This window comes from Gavialis gangeticus, unplaced genomic scaffold (genome assembly GCF_001723915.1).
Source record: "Gavialis gangeticus isolate Ggan-Ray unplaced genomic scaffold, GavGan_comp1, whole genome shotgun sequence".
NCBI classification, from domain to species: domain Eukaryota; kingdom Metazoa; phylum Chordata; order Crocodylia; family Gavialidae; genus Gavialis; species Gavialis gangeticus.
In genome coordinates, this window is record NW_017729033.1 from 12536567 (window position 1) to 12557492 (window position 20926).

General features: G+C 42.2%; 1 protein-coding gene across 3 annotated transcripts in view; it reads left to right on the forward strand.

The window, feature by feature from the left end:
* The window catches only part of EIF2AK3 (eukaryotic translation initiation factor 2 alpha kinase 3), a 61373-nt gene that overhangs the window by 24627 nt on the left and 15820 nt on the right, over positions 1 to 20926 (forward strand). The window contains exons 2-12 of one of the 3 annotated variants that reach the window (XM_019526340.1): positions 1131 to 1325; positions 3244 to 3374; positions 6422 to 6656; positions 6924 to 7086; positions 9705 to 9842; positions 10385 to 10507; positions 11022 to 11242; positions 11567 to 11676; positions 13033 to 13155; positions 14365 to 14514; positions 15595 to 16372. In XM_019526340.1, coding sequence (XP_019381885.1) covers positions 1146 to 1325; positions 3244 to 3374; positions 6422 to 6656; positions 6924 to 7086; positions 9705 to 9842; positions 10385 to 10507; positions 11022 to 11242; positions 11567 to 11676; positions 13033 to 13155; positions 14365 to 14514; positions 15595 to 16372 — 2352 coding nt within the window. In that variant the 5' untranslated portion in view covers positions 1131 to 1145. Of the gene's footprint in view, positions 1 to 1130; positions 1326 to 3243; positions 3375 to 6421; positions 6657 to 6923; positions 7087 to 9704; positions 9843 to 10384; positions 10508 to 11021; positions 11243 to 11563; positions 11677 to 13032; positions 13156 to 14364; positions 14515 to 15594; positions 16373 to 20926 lie in introns of all 3 variants that reach the window. The other 2 variants (XM_019526337.1, XM_019526338.1) reach the window with 2 other exon arrangements.

The following is a 20926-nucleotide window of genomic DNA, read 5'->3' on the forward strand; positions in this document are numbered from 1 at the left end:
TAGTGACTCATACTTCCGAACTAGAATCTCAACAAAAATGTGCGTGTAATGGTGCCTGAATTCTTCACTCCTGCAAGGATTGTTTTGTTCTGCTGTATATTTTAATGCCTCTCCCCCATACCCATGTATATACTTTGCTTTAGCTGAACAGTATCTTTTCTGGTTTTTTGTTCTTTTGTAAAGTGAGTATGGAGGAAGTGTTAGATCTAAACATAAGTCAGAAATGAGATGTGAAGTCTGAATTTAATGCTCTTTAATCCAAGCATTGCTGTGACTGGTGTGTAGGTTAAGGTACTATATGCATACGTTCAATAAATAGAGAGTGTTTCACAAAATGCCTCAGACTTCCCTTGTACAGGGTTGGAAAGAACCTGCATTGGAAAGAACAGTTGGTCTAGTGGGGGCAAAGGGACTCTGAAAAGAGCAGGGGGCAAAGGCACTGAGTTACCTGGAAAATAGTGTAACCGTTTTGAAAGCATCACCAAACTGGAGGATTGAATCCATACGTAGATGTGTTCACCCTTCTGTGGAATCATGCCTCTGTTTCCTTTTATCATCGCACTGGACACAGACTAGATGAGTGCTAGACTATGAAGTCTTTAAACTTTAGGTTTCAAAAACTTAACAGTCCCTTAAAGGATCCCAGATCTTGCAGGTTTATGCCTTGTCATAAGAAAGTCAGGCACCCTCCATGTACTTCAGCTGCTGCCACCACTTCCCTTGCTGCCAATTCTCTTGTGCCCCTACTGCACCTACTACAACAGATTGCCAGATTCCCCTCTGAAGTGCCAAGCAGTTGGAGCTGAAGAAGGGGGGGTGCAAGAGAATTGGGGGTCAGCTATGCAGCAAAAGCTGAAGTCTCGCTGTGGGGAGGCACAAGAGTAGCTGAGGTAGGGGATGGCAATTGCTGATTGCCACCGTGGCTTGTAGACGTCTCCCCAGAACCCCTTTGTACTACACACATTGGGGAATGCTGCTATAAAGCCCGGACCAAGACAACTGTATTTTTCACCTCACTTTTAGGAATTAAACATTGCAATGTTTCTGGCTTTCTCTTGATGTTGCTTATGTGCTTTGTTGGGAGATGCGTTTAAAAGTGGCTAACCTTCCATTTTATTCAATACTTGTAGGTATTTGGGAATAAGATGATCATTCCTTCCTTGGATGGGGACCTTTTCCAGTGGGATCGTGATCGAGAGAGCATGGAAGCAGTTCCTTTCACAGTTGAATCTCTTCTTGAGTCATCCTACAAATTTGGAGAGGATGTTGTTTTAGTTGGGGGAAAATCCTTAACAACATATGGGCTGAGCTCCTATTCAGGGAAGGTAAAAGCTTGATGCCGGGGAATTTGGTGTGTTTCCATATGTGCATTTTATTAACTATTTTTTCAAATAGCATTCTTTTTATTAAGAATTTTTTATACTCTGAGATTTAATTCTAGTGTAGAACCGTAGCATGTAAAAGACCTTCCAGCTCATTGATCAACAAATCTGACATTAAAGGCTGGATTTGGAATAAGGTTCACCTTGATAGATACCCTTGTAGGCTCGCTCTTGTTTAACTTAACCAAGTATGAACAAAGTGTAAATGGTACATGGATTTTTGTTTTCTATCTTGTAATCTAAAAATGGTAAATGAGACCACTTTGAAAAGCAAGGCAGTGATGTATCATATGCAAATATCTGTCTTGTCCTGTGCTTATTTCTAACACGTTTTTCACTTCTTGTACTTTTATTTTAAAACTAACGCAAGGTTGAAAATTTTAAATGTGTGTTAGAATCAAAAAGTAGCATTTTAAAAATTCAGAGAAAATTGCCCACATCGTTGACGCTCTTATTTTTGTACAAGTGTCTTTCTACTTTTTTAAGCTGTTCTTTCAACAAAATTTGATACATTTTTATTGAAATTTTGTTTTTGTGAAAAACACTTTTGGTGAATGAAAATATTGACACACATTCCAACAGCACAGGATGGAAAAACTGAATGTAGGATTGCAAAAAAGTAACACTATTGAATATATATTTTTTTGCTTTCAACAGAAAAATCCTGCAGAATTTTATTCTACAAAACTAGTTCTCCCCTTTTTTCCAGCAGCCGTAATTTACCAAGCCAGATGCTTTATAGTAGCAGGTTTAATGTAGAACATCTTTCAGGAATGGCATATAAAAAGGTACTAAAGATAATGACATTGCCTAAGGTTCCAGCAACAGTGGGGTGCATGAGATCACTTTAAATCTCTGTTTGACAGTAGGGACATGTTAAGGACAGATGAACAGTCTTGGCTTCTGCTTGGATTTCTTGTCAACATTGATAGCAGCCCAGCCTTTCTTTGTCACAGAATTTCAGTGATATTTTCCAGGCTGATATTGAAGAAGGGATGAAGCCTTCCTAAAAGCTTTTTTTTTTTAATTTTTTTTTCTGCTCACCTTCGCAGTTAGTCACGCTCTTGAAAGAGCTGCTTCTATGGAATTGGGAGTGCTACAGTCAACCAATGTACTGCTGTTGGGGGGCAAACCAAGATATTCTTTCCAGTTGGTAGCTGTTCTCCAGGATGATTTAGTTAGTATTGAGTCAGTTTGTGTGAGAGGGTTTGCAAGATTTTCTTGCAGCTCAGGATATGAAGGTAGAAGACAGGGCAGGGTGGCTCAGAGAGGCATATGCTTTCATAGGAGTGGACCATTCTTAGCATTTGATGAGGTAGGTTGTTGCCTATGAAACCTTATGCCTCTCTGGAGCAGTTGGTCTCTAATGTATCACTCTATATTACCTTCTGCCTGACTTCAGACTAACATAGTTATAACCACTTTTTTGTTCAGGATATGATGGGAAAAGTGGAGAAATACTAAACATAATGAAGTTGTGATTTCTGTGAAAATGAAGTTGTGATTTCTGTGAATTGCCACACAGAAAGACAGACAGTACTGGTCTTAAAATCTTTGAAAGTTGACTAGTAACATTTGGCTGCTCCAAACTACAGAGGCTTTCTGAAAATTACAGTACTCTGAGCACCCATGATCTATAGATCAGGCCTTGTTAACATCTCTTGGGTTGTGCATCCAAGAATGAAGAACCCTAAAACCTCTAGTTCCTTTTTCAGTCTTAGCCCAAGCCTCTAAATCATTCCACTGTTGAAGTACTAAACTTTTTGGAGACGTGCTAACTTTCAAAGTCTGTGTTCTGTTCTATGGTGTGCATTCATGTTAGTCTGTCAGGTATATGTGAATTTCTTATCTTGTCCCTTAGGTAAAGTACATATGTTCATCTGTGGGCTGTCGCCGCTGGGATGAAGATGAGACAGAACAAGAAGATACTCTTCTTCTGCATCGAACACAGAAAACAGTCCGTGCTGTTGGGCCACGTAGCGGCAATGAGAAGTATGTAAAAGTACAATTTCTGGTGTCTTAGCACTGTTTTGCAACTGGGTGGCAGTAGTGATCGGAGGGAGGAGAAGGTAAAGACACATCTTACATTCTGTATGTTTGAGGGTTTGACTTTGTTTTACCCTTATTGGATTGAGAATTCTGCTGGATTTTAGCTTCTCAAGCACAACGACCTGTCAGACTGGGCCATTTGGACTGTATAACCTCTGTGCTCTGTGTTGCTTTGCAAAAGTTTCTTTAGCTTCAGTTTCTCTCAGTTTTAAATGAGTTGGTAGGACAGGATTTCCCTGTGTATTTAATATATCACTTTTACATTGTCGCAAGGAGTTCTCCAGTTCTGCTGCATTAGTGCTACAGTCCTTCCAGCTGTTAAATGTATTTTCCAAGCAGCAGATCAGAATATGTGTGTTTACACTGAAGCATGTTGCTGTTGGTTTAATTCTGTTATTTATTTCCAGTGTTCTTATCTTACCTCTTTTCTTTAGTTACCACTTTGAATATATACTCAGTGTTTGCATCTCTCACTTAAAGCGCAGTTTCTTTAAACTGAAAACACGTAATTTTGTTAGTGTATTCTTGTATGACCCATTCTCAAATCCCTTTATTTTTGTTGCTCATTTCTGAACCGTACTACAGCATCACTTCACTTCTTACAAAGCTTTTTATAAAACATCTATAGGCACCTATTCCATAAATTTAAAACTAAAATTTCAAAGTACAATATAAAAGGCTAGTTATTTCTCATAAAAAACAGTAAATATCCCCCAGCTAGTTAGCTTAAAGTGCAGTCCCTTGTACACGGCCAAAATTCTTAGTGGTTGGCACAGGTACTCTGCAGTGTGCTCAGAAGTTTTTCAAACCCAGGGTTGGTCTAAATCTCCCAGTGTGAATCAATTTAGAAGTTCCATCATTCTGAGTGGGAGTCTGGTTTACTGTGGCTTCTCTGAGATTGGTAGTGGCAAGGAAAGATATAGTAACAAAGTATAATGCAGCTGTTAGAGCTTTACTTTCCTGCCAATGCCATTGTTTTCCAGGATTCAGTGTCGTATCTGATTCATTTAAGTCCTTCTGTCATTAGCAGGGAAAAAGTAAAGAGATTATTTTCCTGGTAATATTGCAGCTCTGGGGTGATGATTATGAGAGCTTTCAGGTTAGCTAAGGAAAGACCAGCTTATAAGAGAAGAGAGATAAAAGTAACATATATATATATGTGTGTGCTGGTCCTTGACTCCTGGTAAGTTGACAGAATGGTCTTAGGAATCTTTGGACAGCCAGATGTATTGTTACTTGTGAATATATACTTCCCCCCTTTGTCATTCAAAACAAACCTGCTGCCCACATACTCGTGTCTGCTGTGTATATCCTGATGGACATAGCATGTCTCCATAACATAAATATTAGAAAAATACTTCTGTCTATTTATAAATACAGTCCTTAATATTTCTACCTTTTGTACACTATAGTAGATCTCTGGTATCCAGTAGAGCTGTGTAAAGCTTCGGTCGCTGATTCAGTTCGGAGTAGATTTGACCCAGTTTGGCAGCCGAATCTCCAAATCAGAATCGAATCAGGAGACCCATTAATCTCTCTGAATCTAATCAGAAGCCTCCGATTCAATTTGGAGACATTCGACGATTCAGTCATAGACACAGCTTTATATGTTTTTTCTCTGTACCTCGAGGTAACAGGCATGGCTCTGAGATGGTGTATGCGCTCAGTACTTCTGATCCACTTCTGAGTCCGTTGCTAAGCACGCAGGGGACCCCCCCAGCTCGGCAACTGGTGCCTCCTGGGTCTGTGGAGGCACCTGGGGTCCCCCTATGGCCAAATGCCAAGCTGGGGGGGATGCAGGGGGTGTCCCCCGCATGCTTGGCAGCAGACCCTCCCTGCCACACCATCTCGGCTTTCACGAGCCGCGCCTGGTACCTCGAGGTATGTAGAAAAAACATATAAAGCTGTGTCTATGGCCGAATCGCTGATTCTCTGAATCAGAATTGAATCTTCAGATTTGGCCAGATTGAATCGGGGCAGTGATCCGAATCAGTGAATCAAATCACTGTCCCCTGAATCGGGCTGAATCCGAATCGAATACTGCCCGCTTCACACACCCCTAGTATCCAAGACACAGCCTTATTCAGGACACTAACCAGCCTGACATTGCTGATGTAGTCTGTTGTCAAAACTATAGTAAAAATTGAACCCTTTTCTATATAGGTTAGAGTGGAGGTTCCCAACCCCTGAGCTGCGAAGGGTTGGCTGCCGGTCCGCAGGAGGGTTGGCTGCCAGACCAGAAGTCCAAAAGTGACCAGCATACTGTGGAGTGGCAGCCAACCCTTTTTATACTAAATATAGAAAATAGTTGGCTGCTGCTCCGCAGTATGTCGGTCGCTTCTGGACTTCGGTTTGCCAGTCCTCAGTTTGCCAGTCCACGAACTAAAAAGGCTGGGAACCCCTGGGTTAGGGCATGAGGAATGAGGAGTTCTGGTTATTTGAAATACTATTCAGTGAGACCCATGCCTTTAATTTTTTGTTCCTTTTCATTAATTTTAGCTCAATATTTCTTGATATGTAAGGAAAGCAGTTATATAAGTGAGAGAATTTATTTTAAAATACTTCATCTTAAACTGTGGTGTATTTGTTGTTGTTAGCAGCTAGACAAAATTTTGCTTGATATACAATTACAGTAGTTCTTATCCAACTGATATTCCAGTCCTTAGTGCTTGATTTCTTGCCCAGTAAACCAAAATTTACCTCTAAAACCACTAATCCTGCTTAGCTGACTGTCTTTAACTTTTTAATATATCATTTTGGATTGAAAAATTTCTGCACTGCCTTTATGGTTTGCACTTTGGAAATAGCCTAGTTCGGTGTGTTAACACTCCCTCTAGTGGTGCAAGGGTAGTTCAGCAGAGTATCACAATTAGTAGTGCAATGTGATTACCTCAATTTCATTTCCATATATCTCAGGTGGAGGTGGGGAGGGTTGGGGCTCTCTTTTAAAACTTGTTTCCAGAAACCTTTTTTTCTTTTTAACTTTTAAGGTGGAATTTTAGTGTTGGTCACTTTGAACTGCGCTATGTCCCAGACATCGAATCTAGAGTGGGATATATTGAGAGCAATTTTAAATCAAATATAAACAAAGAGGAGACTAAAATCATTTCGGATGTGGAGGAGCAGGAGGCTGTGATGAAGGATACAGTGATAAAGGTCTCAGTAGCCGACTGGAAGGTTATGGCTTTTAATAAACAGGGAGGACATCTGGAATGGGAATACCAGGTACTGAAAATGGCAAAGTATTAAATGTATAGCAATTGAAGTTTTACAGCCTTATAGGAAAATGTCATGCATCTTGAATTAGCAGACATCTGTCCAGGTTAAAAGCTGCATGTCTCCCTATACATTTTTTATTTAATTTTTGTATTTTTGGCTTGTTGATCAATTGCAAATTGAACCAGGGGCTCCAAGGGTAATTTGTTTCTTATAGCAAATCTTGGGTTAATTTAAGAAGTAAATTTTAAACCTACCCTTTTCATACTCCTTCAGTTTTGCACTCCAATTGCTTCGGCATGGCTGGTTAAAGATGGCAAGATTGTTCCAATCAGTCTCTTTGATGATACAAGTTACAGCTCTGGCAGTGAGAACCTAGAAGATGAAGAGGATTTTGTGGAAGCTGCCAGGGGAGCCACAGAATCCAGTGTCTATTTAGGTGAGATGCCTAATGCCTTCTATTGTTACCTTCTTGCCCTAGCAAAGCTACAGCAAATGGGTTGCTTAAAAGCCATGGATTGAGGTGAGAAGACTCTGTTAAGTTACCTACTCAGATACGATATATAGCACAGACCCTTTTACTAGTAAATCTTGTACTGAGCCCAATAACTTGGCATTTAGCTAAAGCATACCTTTCAGAAGTCTTTATTTGAAGACGTCAACAAATGGAGAGGGCACTGCTTCCCTTTCTAGTTTGTTCCAGTAGTTAATTATCTTTGTTCTAGTTCTCGCTTTGATTTTTTTTTAATGATTAACAGTTGCATTTGGTTTAGTTACTAACATGCTGATTTTTTTGTCTTGGCTGGATGAGCCAAGATCTGGTTCTTGGTGCAGAAATACTGTTCCAGATCTGAAATGTGCAGTCTGTGAATAATTTTTGCTTCTTTTTAAAATTTGCTGCATCAGTAAAATGGTGAGATTCTTGACTAGCAAGTTTATGGAAACAGAGTGGTAGAAGGCATGAGCTTAGTTGTATCAAATTTACTGAAAACTTTTTGCAAAAACTCTATGGAGAAAACGTGGCTACCGTTGCCCTGCTCTAATTAATGTGAACAATTCATGTAAGCTCCTAGCAGTTGTATAAATAACACATGTGATTATTTCGATTTGCCTAAAGGGAAAAAAGTTTTGGTGTAAGGGTATGGGGTTTTTAGTTAAATATTTTATTCAAAATGAAAGAAAGAGATGCCACACTTTCAAAATGCTTTCCTATTTTGACTAAAATATATACTTGTTATTTGTGAGCTATTTATAGAATTCTGAAACTTTTTTAAAGCTAGGATTTAGGTAACGAGAAGCAGCATTCTTGTTCAATGTGGACTTCTGTCCTTTTCAGATCCCTAGTCTTCGTCATATTAAATCAATTTTTTACACTGACCACTGTGACAAAGTCACTATACATAAATGGTGGCAACAGGAAGAATTGTGCTTTTTTTTCCCCCCTTAAATCTTTCTGCCACCACTGCACGGTGGGTAAATGTGCTTCCCTGCTGTGTTTGTATTAACCTTTTAATTTCTGTAGACACCATGCTTAACGCTATTATTACTCTTCTCACCAGAATGGAGGTCCACACATCATAGTTTTTAAGGGCAGAATAAAGACCACATCTGAAGCACTTCCAGTTTAATTGGCATGCTTAAAAATATGGTACTAAGCCCCTAAAGGGTGCTTCAGAAAGAGGGAGTAGGCTCACTGTGCAAATTAATGCTTGGTTGTGATGATGTGCAACTCTTTTACGTTAGTGATGCATATTTTTTCTAGCATTTCAGTATAGATAACACCTTCTCCAAGTGTTAAGTACATAGTACTTGTTTCTTTGAGTGAGACTCCCTTGAAATACTTTATTTACTTAAAAGGAATTACATACTCTTCACAGTGAAGCTCTCTGCACAGTAGCTGCATTGTGGTGGGGCAGCAGGGGTGGCTACTACGCTGAGACACCCGCCTCACTATGCCTGGCCCAAAACCACACTTCGAGAGTCTCCCTTGGGGCACCTACGTCCAGCCGACCCCCTTCCTGGAGACCCTGCAAGCCTGTGGTAATGCCGGGCACTGGGCACTGGGCTCTGTTACGTCTCTGCAGCCTGGGGTACACAGACCCAGTAGACCTTGGGGTTGCTTAGCTCACCATGGTGTTTTGGGGTGCTGCTTTTAGCCTGAAGCATTCAAAAGTAGTCTCCTGTACCATAGGAAAGTAAAAATGCCAAGCCCACCATACCTAGCTGAGCAAAAGGAGCTATAAAAGCTTGTCTCACCCTTCTCCCTTCAGATTCACAGCCAGACATGCTAAGTTAACTTTTATTGGTCAAAGAGGGAGAGAATGGGGAAGGGGTACAGGACAGAGGAATAATAAAAGAAAAATGCCTTGAGTGAAACAGAATGTTTTGAGCCTTTCATCAAATATTGAGTTGTGACCCTTTTCATGTGTGTGAACTACTTGGATCTTACTTCCTAACTAGTCTTCAGGCATACTCACTGAGTCATGCAGATGGTAGCCTGAGGTCCCTGCTTTAGTTTGTTCCAAGATGCCTGCTGGAGGAAGAGAGACCCCAGACCAGGTGGCATGACCCTTAAATAACCTTTTGGGACCTCATCATGTGGTTCCAATCGGAACCAGGCATTATATGAACCCTGCTCATGCAGACTAAGCATTTCAAGAGTGGTCAGCAACCTGTGGTGAAGTGACCACTCACCAAACTGGTTCCACAGGTTCCTCAGAGGGAAACTTAAGACAAGGGTCTGGACACAGTAAGGGGGGGATGGGAGGAAGCAAAACATATCGCACAGCCAAGATGCACAGCAAAACAGACTGTGTATCACATGCATAACTCCCAAGCTGTGCTTGTCTGAGGAGCACAGAATGAGTAATAATTGGATAATCATTTCTCTGCTTCTGAAGGGAAAATTCACTTGGGCATTATGGAGTTGTTCTTTAAGTCCTCCATTTTCTCTCTTGAAATGCTAGGAGTCTTAAAACTACAGTCCTAATTGTGCAACTTGGTGCTGAGGAAGGAGCTAAATCTTAAGGCAAATATGCTCTCTGGTTTATTACTCAGGAATGTATAGAGGCCAGCTGTACCTTCAGTCCTCAGTCAGAATTTCTGAAAAGTTCCCAACCAACCCAAAGGCTTTGGAATCCAGGAGCGACAATGCAATTATCCCTCTGCCCAAAATTAAGTGGAAGCCTCTAATTCGTAAGTAACAATCTCGAAGTCTTCATGTTGTCACCATCTGCTTTGAAAAGACAGTTCACTTAGTGTGATCTCCTTAAACTGTAGACACGGCCTTCCAGCTCAGATGTGGTGATTGTGAACTACTTCAGAATCCACTTTTGTGCTTTATTAACTCTTTTAGTCTTAAAAACATCTTTGCTTCATTATAGGCAGTGACAGTCATTTTTTAGTAGTCAAATCTTCCACTGCCTCTAAATCAAAAGGGTGTTCTAGTCCTATCAGAATTGAAAAATATATTTTCAGTGTCACAACTTTCATTTATTTGACTTGTGAATTGGTGTATAGATTTTGTTTGGTTTGGTTCTGGAAACAATGACTTTTTTAGAAATGTATCTCCTGGTTACTATTTTATTTGCACAACTGTTCTTTATTTTTTTTTTAATTTGTATTTTTCTATTGCTGCACAATTGGAATTCTCAAGGAAAGAATTATAGTGAGGAGACAGTAGAAAAGGTTTTTGACATTCATGGCTCTGTAAAAAGAATTTTCCTTTCTCTGACTAGATTCTCCCTCCAGGACTCCTGTATTGGTGGGGTCTGATGAATTTGATAAATGTCTCAGCAATGACAAATATTCTCATGAAGAGTACAGTAACGGAGCACTTTCGGTTCTACAGTATCCATATGGTATGTGTCAGTAGCAACTTTTGGTACCTCTTGATGCATGAATTAATGCATCTGAAACGGACTAGAAAGTGGGTCAGTTTTTATATAAAAAGTTCAGTAAACATTCTTTTTTTAATCTTAATCATTAAGTACGATAAACACTTGATCTTCTGAACCATTGAGCAAATGATAGTTAGGGGGAAAATGCATGCACTGAATTCTTCAATAGTCAAGCATACAGAGTTCATAAATTCTGCAAAGGAAACCTGGCAGGTTTTAGAGTTTATGGATTTAGGTAACTGAACTTGTATAGAGTTTGATTGCTTACATTTCTTCAATATTGCCATTTTTTTAAAATCGGGGTATGTATAAATAGATAATACAGTATATTTGTTTTAATAAATAACAATACTTCTTAAAATACTTCTCTGGTGCAGTGTTTTACAACACTAAGGACAAACTCGTTTGTCCACAAATAGAATTTCTTAATAGTTTGGTGTAAATAAACTTTGTATTCTTTTTCTTTTAAACAAAGACAATGGTTATTATTTGCCCTATCACAAAACAGAGAGGAACAAACGAAGCACTCAGATCACTATTAGGTTTTTTGATAATATGAACTATAAGAATATCCGTAAGAAAGATCCTGTTCTGCTTCTGCATTGGTGGAAAGAAATAATTGGCACCATTTTATTCTGCATTGTGGCTACAACTTTCATTGTACGCAGACTCTTCCATCCCCATCCTCATAGCAGAGTAAGCATCTTATTTTAATCCTATTACTTAATCAGTCTTTGCTAGCCTTTTCTCTTGGTTTCGGGCCTAAGTGTACAGATATGTAAGTAAATTATTAATGAAATTAGGGAAAGAAAACTTGCTTTTTAAAACTGATTTAAAGAAATCCATTGGCTGTAGGATGTAAGATTTGCTTAGTAACTGCATAAAGTAAATAGATTGCTTTAGTCATTTTTGCAGTCTTCAGAAATGTTTATTGATTGTTTTTCATCTGTATGCTTAGCAATATAAGGTAGTCTGTTCTTGGTAGTGTAAAGGACTTGTTTTTTTAACTCTTGTCAGCAGCGGAAGGAATCAGAAACACAATGTCAGACTGATAATAAATATGAGTCAATTGGTGGTGAGAGTAAAGATAACAGCTGGAGTGACATTAAGAACTCAGGATATGTGTCAAGGTGAGATTCATTCATCCCAGTTCAACAGAATAATTGAAGCACTAGTCCATGTGAGAACTAGTTCTGTCCAGCAGATTCTATCATTGATTCTTACCTGCTCTAGTTTTTCTGTCCCATATGAAAACTGACAAATGTTAATGCAGCTCATAAACTTTGGGCCTTTATCTCTGCATTATCAGTGGGAGGCTGCAGTTATGGTCATTCTAAGCACTCATCAGGTGATCATACAACATTTGTATGTGATAGTCTAATGATAGCTGCCTGCAGAGATGATCCCAGGAGGGCGTGGGGCCTGGGGCAAAGCAGCCTGCATGGGGCTCCCCATCCCATAGCACACTTACGCCAGGGAGCAAAAGCCCTGGCATGCCGGATGCAGTGGGGGGGGGTGGCGGCCAGAACTTCTGGCCAGAGCAGGCAAAGAGATGTCCAACCCGCCAGGTGGGTGGGTGGGCTAAACTTCAAACACAGGAGCCATGGCCTCTCACATCCCCCAAAGTGCGGGACCCAGAGCAGTTGGCCCGATTTGCTCCCTCACCCATCACGAGACAGCTCTGGCTGCCTGGACTGAAATGATAAAAAGATGCTTGAAGTCTTCATATCAGTGTTTACCTCTCCTGTTAATGTGTTTATGAATTATAGTGAGAAGGAGCCAGATGTTGCTTTAATCTGGAAGGTAGAACAGGTGTTTGAGACATACTGTAAGCAGCTCTGCTGTTGTTTTTGAAGAGCACTAAAAACACATAGCAGGGAAATACGTTATATGTAGAAAATGTGTACTAATGGAAACAGGAGGTTGCGTTATTGGAATGCCACCAGTGCATTCATAACCTACTACTGTTAAGAACTGGAGCCTCTCAAATAAGGACTGGAAGGAAGAGGGAAATGGTTGTTTTTTGTATTTAGAAGGAGTTGTGTGTGGAGGAGGAGATCTTGCAACAAAAAGCATTTTGAGAAGATGGCCACTTTCGGGGGGGGGCAGGGGAAGTCTATAGAAACTACTGAAAAAACTGACCCTGGTTTGGCTGTGCGTGATGAAATGAAAACTTACACTAAAAGTCTAACGTTCACAGTAAGCAGAAATGTAATACTCTGGAAAGTGTGTGTGATTTGTTTGTATAGCAGTATCTCCTATAGGTTGTGGTTGAGATTAGGGGCTATGCTAAGCACTGTACAGGCACATAATGTAAGTCAGTCTTTACTCTCATGAGCTTTCAGTTTCCCATTGACAAGGCAAGGTGAGAGAGGAGAAGCCAAGGCGCAGAGAGGTGAAGTGGCTTGCCTGGTATCTTGGAGTCGGTCCTGCCTTGGTTGGCTTTCCTCCCCAACATACTCGCTAACTAGTTGATTTCTTTTCAGATATCTAACAGATTTTGAACCAATTCAGTGTCTGGGTCGCGGAGGATTTGGAGTGGTCTTTGAAGCCAGAAACAAAGTAGATGACTGTAACTATGCTATCAAAAGGATCCGTCTACCTAACAGGTAACGACCAAGCTTTTTCATAAAAGTTAATAAACTGTGGGTTCCAGACTTGTACTGTTATGAGCAGCTCACCTGATCACCTGGATCTCATTAGGTGAGGATAAATAAAGCAGTTTTTATTGGGCTTTCACCTGATTGAGTCCTGGCATCAGAGTTGACTTATGTACTCCAACAGAGTGCTGGCCCTTTTGCCTACATGTGTGAAGTACTGTCAGGACCTGCTTTTGCAGTAGGATCCTTGAGAAGGTGGTGGTGCTGCATGAGAACTGTCAAACTCCATGAAGAATGGAGCCTTTGGGAATGAGACCTTTTATTTTCAGCACTACTAATTTGCTTGCTTTTCCCCATCTTCTCCTAACTTTCTGCTTCACCTTTTCTTCTCTCCCCTGCCCCTTTCCTCCCCATAGCTCACTTTTCTGATTCTTAATTTGTTTAATTTTCTGGTTCCACAACCCCTGCCTTTCTTTCAGCCTTAGGTGGTCAAGTCAAGCTGCTGAATTAACCTACACAGAGATTACAGCACTTCCTTTTAGTGTGAGATGGGAGACTACTTCTGGAAATCTCAAGTTAGAGCAGCAAGAGGCAAGCCAGGAGAGCAAGGGGAAAACTCTTAAATAAAGCACTTTTTAAATTGTTAAAAGAGCTGTAATTCCATACCTGTAAATTTAGGATAATCATGACTTGCTCTTACAGAATTCTGTTGTGCAAATACTATCTAAACTAACTTTTTAGATTTTTTTACTACAAATGTTGTATTTTCTGGTCCCATGATGAGGATGAACAGAATTGAGGGAACAGTGGCTCTAGAGAGGGCGCTTGCCATTTAATGTCCTTGATGCTAGCATGGTTTAACGTGTGTGTGTGTGTGTGTGTGTGTGTGAGAGAGAGATCGATCTGCTTTCCCCATAAACAAACAGAAACAAGATGAAACATACCTAGTCTCACCCTTTGTCATCCTTTAGTTCAGAAAGAAAATGCTAGGTGTGTTTATAAGGGCCTAAGCATAGCTGCCCCTACAATACGCCTTGTCCTGTAGAGTGAGACTGGGGACTTGAAAACAGACATGTCTTATGCTTGTCCAGAGCACTACCACTAAGACAGTCCATACTGGCATAGTCTGTTATGGGTTCATCTCTAATGCATAGATAATCTGCAAAAACGCCTACATAAAACAGTTGCTTTATACAATTTCATCTTTTTCCCATCCAGGGAGTTGGCTCGTGAGAAGGTGATGCGTGAAGTTAAAGCATTGGCTAAACTTGAGCACCCGGGCATTGTTCGATATTTTAATGCATGGCTAGAGGCACCACCTGAGCGATGGCAGGAAAAGATGGATGAACTCTGGCTAAAAGATGATGGGTAATTTGTTTAGTTTTGTTAAGTGAGATTGTTCAATGGTAGATTAAGAGAACTGATGCTCTGTACCAGAAGAATATGAAGTCCACTCAATAAAAGAGATAGCTATGATTATTTCAATCTAAAGTTGCATATTTATATAGCAGATTATAAGTATATTATATCTGGTGTAAAGTTTTTCTCTATCCTGTGTCATCTTCCCTGTTATTAAGGTCCTTGGGCGGGGGGGGATTGTCCTAAAGCCCTTTATTTGATTTTAGTGTTTGAGTCTGTGAAGTTATACGCTTTTTGCTGATGTGATTTTAAACTTTCCAACTTTGGCTTCCAAACTACATATTCCAAAGAACTTCTACTGTCTGCTTGGTTGTTCACTTCCTTTACTGGTTGATTTATCTTAGATGACAGTGGTTTGATCCATTAGTAGGTTCAGTGAGTTTACACTGAAATAAAATGCATGTCCTATAGTGGCAAATTTATAAAGTACACAGAATGTCAAGAGAGAAAAATGGAAATGAGTATAAGAGAGGAGAAATATAAAAATGAGAATGAAGAAGAGGGAGAGAAAAATGGAACAACAGTGGCTGAAGGTAGAAAGGGAAAAATAAAAGATTATGGACCAGTAAGTTCTTGTTATAACTTTGGAGTTCTTTGAATAAATGACTTCTAAATTTACTGTACAGGATTAGCAGTTTGCAGTTGGAACCTCAACAAATCATGCTTGTAATGTCAGTTTTAACACTTCTGATAGTTCAATCCCTTTGTGCTACAGGAAAAGCTTGATAGCATGTGGGGAGCTCAGAGGTGCTGCCTGGTAATTTCACTGAGGGCATTTTAAGATGCTTGCTGGATGAAGTACTTCACAGCATATTTCTAGCATAATGGAAAAATGGTGTTCTCAGTAAGAAATGTAGATGAAGGATAGAAGCAGTAACTTTTGCTGAGTTTAGTAATTGTTATTAGCAAGCTTCTTTCTCCTATCAAACTTAATGGGAATGTTTAAGCAAACATAGCAAAGAATTAGTCTGCAGAAATGCATTTAGGATAAAAGTTCTGGTGTATTGATCTGTATTTCTCTTTTTTTAGTACTGACTGGCTACTCAGTTCTCCCAGTACAATGGATGGGCCATCATTTAAAATAAGAACAGAGCCATTCTCTTCCAAGGAACACATTGAAGTTATTACTACTTCATCCCAGAGAGTTCGATCGTTCTCTGTCGGGATAGCTTGTGGCCAGTCTGATTCATCTGGGAGCCAGTTCTCTCCACTGGAGTTCTCTGCTGCTGATAACAGAGACTTACACAAGTCAGGAGATCCAATGTTAAACCTGCAGGACAGCTTACTTACAGATTGTGATGTGGAGGACAGTATTGTTGATGAGAATGACCCAGGCCATTCCTTTGAACTTTGTCCTCCAACTATGGCCACTGTACGCCTGAGAGAGAGGACCTCTTCCTCCATTGTGTTTGAGGATTCTGGCTGTGATAATGCTTCTGCTAAGGAAGATAACAAAATTGATGCTTCCCATGATGACAGCCTCTCTGAGGAAAAAGTAACAAATACAAAAGATTCTGATAACAAGAAATCTCCTTCACGAAGCTCTCTGTCCATTTCTCCACCAAGACCGACAAGTTTAAGCCTGGACCTTTCTAAAAAAATTGCAGAAAATGTCAAACCCTCCTCACCAAAAGTGTATCTGTACATCCAGATGCAGCTCTGCAGGAAGGAGAACCTCAAGGACTGGATGAGCAGAAGATGCTCCATAGAGGAGAGGCAAAGGACAGAGTGTTTGCAGATATTCCTGCAGATAGCTGAGGCAGTTGAGTTTCTCCATAGTAAAGGATTAATGCACAGGGACCTCAAGGTTTGTATGGACAAGGATTGCTGTAGAACTGATGTTAGCTATCTAGCTCTTCCATCTTTTACTATTGAGCGTGCTCCAGTGAGTTGCATATGCCACTGTTGCATGGTGAATCCCTATCACAGTTGTCACCGTGCCCTCGGGCAGGTGTTTTCTCTCTCACCCTCTGAGAGCTTATCCTTATTGCAGCAGTAGCTCCAGTTACGTACATTCAGGTCAACTCCTCTCCCTTTAATCTTGCTTGTAGGAGAGCGGTCTCCCTGAAAATACTTGAAGGACCCATTGTGGTATAATAAGCAGCACTGAGTGACCGACCCTCCACTGCGTTCCTTGCTAGAGCTTCAGCAGCACTTGCCTCAGGTCTTCCCTTCAGATGCAGTAGACCAGGGCTGTCCAAGTAGCAGCCTGTGGGTTGTATCCAACGTAAAAGGGGATAATGTGCAGCTTGTGGACTCCTGCCTGGTTGCTGCTCCTTTCATTGCTCCTGCTTTTGTGGTGGTGGCTAGAAGCACAGGGATCTCTGGGACAGGACACCACAGCCACAGACAGCCCAGTAGGCTCGATAGCCAGACAGCAGGGGAGAGGCTTGGGCTGCCCATTCAGCAGGTTTGGGGGGTTGCATTTTTCAGGAGGCAGTGGCAGGGTGAGTGGGCTAACACTGCTTGTATGGCAACGGCAGGGTAGAGAGATTCACCCATCCAGTGGCAACAGCAGGGCCAAGGTGGGGAGAGGTAAGAAGGAGGCTCATGCAGCAGGGGGCTTGTGTGTGATGAAGCTCCAGGAGCCCACATGGAAAGTTGTCCCTGCAGCATGTGGCCTAAGGTCGTGACTTGTGTGGTGTGCAGCTCCTGACTACTTTGAAGCTGGACAACCCAGTCATGGGCAATATCTCCTACCTCTATAGGGGTGTTGTGGGCCTTTGTTAATGTTTGTTCAGAGCTTTGGAATTGCACTACACCAAAAGGTAGTGACTAATTGTTGCAATTAAGAGTGCTTTATTGGAATCTTCCTGAGTGCCACAATTTAGCAAGCATTCATTACTTAGTTCATGCTGCCTACTTCCAGAGTTTACTTGATGCTACCATACATCTTATTTTACTGTTGAGCTATAAGGTAAAGCAAGCTTCCATTTTAACACCTGTGCAAAATGAACCAAATCACACTAGTTTGGCAGCATATTGCTTCTCTGTGCTTACAAGAGGTATAAAAAGTATGTGCTAGAACATCAGGCGAAACATTTTAAGTGTTCCGGACGTAGTCTTTCTGGACTTTAGGAAGGCCTTAGACCCTCTCTCACAACATCCTCATTAAAAATTTAGGCAACTGTGTTTTTGACGCCTACACAGTCAGATGGGTTGCAAATTGGCTGAAGGGTCACATCCAGAGAGGTGGTGGACAGGTCAATTTCGACCTGGAGGGAGGTGGGCAGTGGGGTTCTCCAGGGCTTAGTCCCGCTCTGTTCGATATCTTCATCGGTGACTTGGACAAGGGGGTGCAAAGTGGATAAGAATTAGGGATGGGTTTCAATATGGACAAGTGCAATGTGTTGTGCCTGGGGAGGAAGACACAGCAGCGTACCTACAGGCTGGGGAACTCCCTTCTAGTTAGCACAGAGGCAGAAAAGGATCTTGGAGTCGTTATTGATTCCAAGATAAACATGGGCCACCGATGTGGGGACGCAGTCAGGAAGGCTAACCGCACCTTGTCATGCATCCACAGATGCATCAGGAGCAGATCCAAGGAGCTGATCCTCCCCCTCTATGCGACACTGGTCAGGCCACATTTGGAGTACTGCGTCCTGTTCTGGGCGCTGCACTTCAGGAGGAATGTGGACAGTATCGAGAGGGTCCGGAGGAGGGCCACTCGCATGATCGGGGGCAGCAGGGTAGGCCCTATGAGCAAAGGTTACAGGACCTGAACCTGTTCAGCCTCCACAAAAGAAGGTTGAGAGGACATCTGGTGGCCATCTATAAACCTGCCAAGGGGGACCAGCAGGCTATGGAACAGTCCCTGTTCCCCCGAGCGCTACCAGGAGTAACAAGGAACAATGGTCATAAGTTGCCTAAGAGTAGATTCAGGTTAGATATCAGGAAGTGCTACTTCACAGCTGGGGCAGCTAGGAGCTGAAACCAACTTTCAGGGGAAGTGGTGCTCACTCCTACCCTGGGGGTTTTCAAAAGGAGGCTAAACAATCACCTAGCCAGGGTCGTTTGACCCCAGCATCCTTTCCTGCCCATGGCAGGGGGTCGGACTTGTTGATCTGCTTAGGTTCCTTCCAACTCTACCAACTATGAAACTATGAGTTCCAGCACCAATGCCAAACACAATAGTTCAGCTCATTTGAAGGACCTGTAATCTTCCAGTATCCTAAAAAACATTACAACTGGAAGGAAATGTTGTACACTAGAGCTGTCCAACTTACGGCCTGCAAGGGGTTATGTTGTGGCCCCCCAGGCCCTGGCCCCCTCTCCTCACTCACCCTGGCTGCAGCAGCAGCCAGACTCTGGGCTCCCCTCCCTCTTCCAACTTCTCCTTCCTGCTCATGCCCCAGGGGCTGAGACAGTGCAATGCAGGGAGCTGAGGGTGTGCAGTACAGCATTGGGGTTTCTGTGTGATGTAGCAGTGGGGAGTACCCACACGGCCTGGGGTAGCTTATGCCCTGCCCTGGTGCACCCTGTGAGCATGCACCCCCCCCCATTGATGCAGCTTGTGGGGCATGCAGCCCCTGGCCTCTTAGAACAGTGGTTTTCAATCTGTGGTCCATGGACCCGTGGGGGTCCACAGACTGTCTAAGGGGTCCACGAAAGATGACTGATCAGTCAAAAGTGTGTGAATACCCACACTTACAATTCAAGGGGGTCCACACCTCCATTCAAAATGTTTTAGGGATCCACAAATGGAAAAAAAGTTTGAAAACCACTGATTTAGAAGTTGGACAACTCTGTTGTACACGATTAGAAAGCTGCTGCAATATTTGTTTCTAGGTCTGGTGATTTGAGATACAGAGATCATGCATACCTCCAGTTAGCATTATACTTTTTCCCTCCTTTTCCAGTTCTGATCTCAGTTAGCGACTGCTGTCTATAGAACATCAAGCACTTGACAAAGCAGAATTTGCTGATAAACTTAGTTACTGTGTGTACCTTCAGTGGGGCTCCTAGTGAAATCTCTGAGACCCTGATTCTTGAACTGTTGCAGATTGTATAGGCAGGTAGTTCCTGTTCTCTGAGGATGTAACAATGCCAAATTTGGAAATGGAATAAAAAAATAAATTCCATTTTTTTAATCTTACTTGTGATGTAGGTTTTCAAACCTAGAAAGAATAACCATTTTCTACATCAGCAAAAGCAAGTGAAGAGCAGATGCCTTTTCAGATTTGCTGAGGAAAGGAGTTGCAGGTTAGTGAAACTGCTGGTTTAAAATTTATTCATAGAATCATAGGTAGATTCATAGATGTAGGGTCAGAAGGGACCTAAGTAGATCTTCAAGTCTGACACCTGCCCTGGGCAGGAGAGAATACTGGACTTATGACCCCAGCTAGGTGCTTATCTAGCCTCCTCTTAAAGACCCCAAAGTAGGAGCCACCACCACTTCCCTTGGAAGTTTGGTTCCAAATCCTAATCGCCTTGACTCTGAAGTAGTGCCTTTGGATGTCCAGCCTGAACCTACTCTTGATCAACTTATGGCTGTTATTCCTTGTTACTCCGGGAGGTGCTCTGGGGAACAGGGTCTCTCCCATTCCCTGCTGGTCCCTCTGGTAAGTTTATAGACAGCCACCAGGTCCCCCCTCAGTCTTCTCTTGTGGAGCTGAACAGGTTCAGGTCCCGTAGCCTCTCCTTGTAGGGCCTGCCCTGCTGTCCCTGGATCATGTGAGTGGCCCTCCTCTGGACTCTCTCGATGCTGTCCGCATCCCTCCTAAAGTGCAGCGCCCAGAACTGGACGCAGTACTCCAGCTGTGGCCTGACCAGTGCCGCATAGAGAGGGAGCTTCACCTCCTTGGACCTGCTTGTGATGCATTTGTGGATGCATGACAAGGTGTGGTTAGCCTTCCTGACCATATCCTCACATTGGTGGCCCATTTTTCATTTTGGAATCGATAATGACTCCAAGATCTCTTTCTGCCACCGTGCTTTCGAGAAGGGAGTTCCCCAGCCTGTAGGTATGCTGCTGGTTCTTACTGCCCAAGTGCAGTACCTTGCACTTGTCAGTGTTGAATCCCATCCTATTCTCATTCGCCCACCCCTGTAACCTGTCCAGGTCCAGCTGTATGCTGTCCCTCCCTTCTAGCATATCCAGCTCACCCCAAATCTTGGTATTGTCAGCAAATTTGAACAGAGTGCTTTTCACCCCCTCGTCCAAGTCGCTAATAAAGAAATTGAACGGTGCGGGCCTGAGGACCGAGCCCTGGGGGACTTCGCTGCCCACCTCCCTCCAGGTCAAAAATGACCCATCCACCACCGCTCTGGGTGCGGCCCCTCAGCCAATTTGTGATCCATCTGACTGTGTAGGTATCAGTGCCACAGTCGCCTAGCTTTTTAATGAGAATGGGGTGGGAGA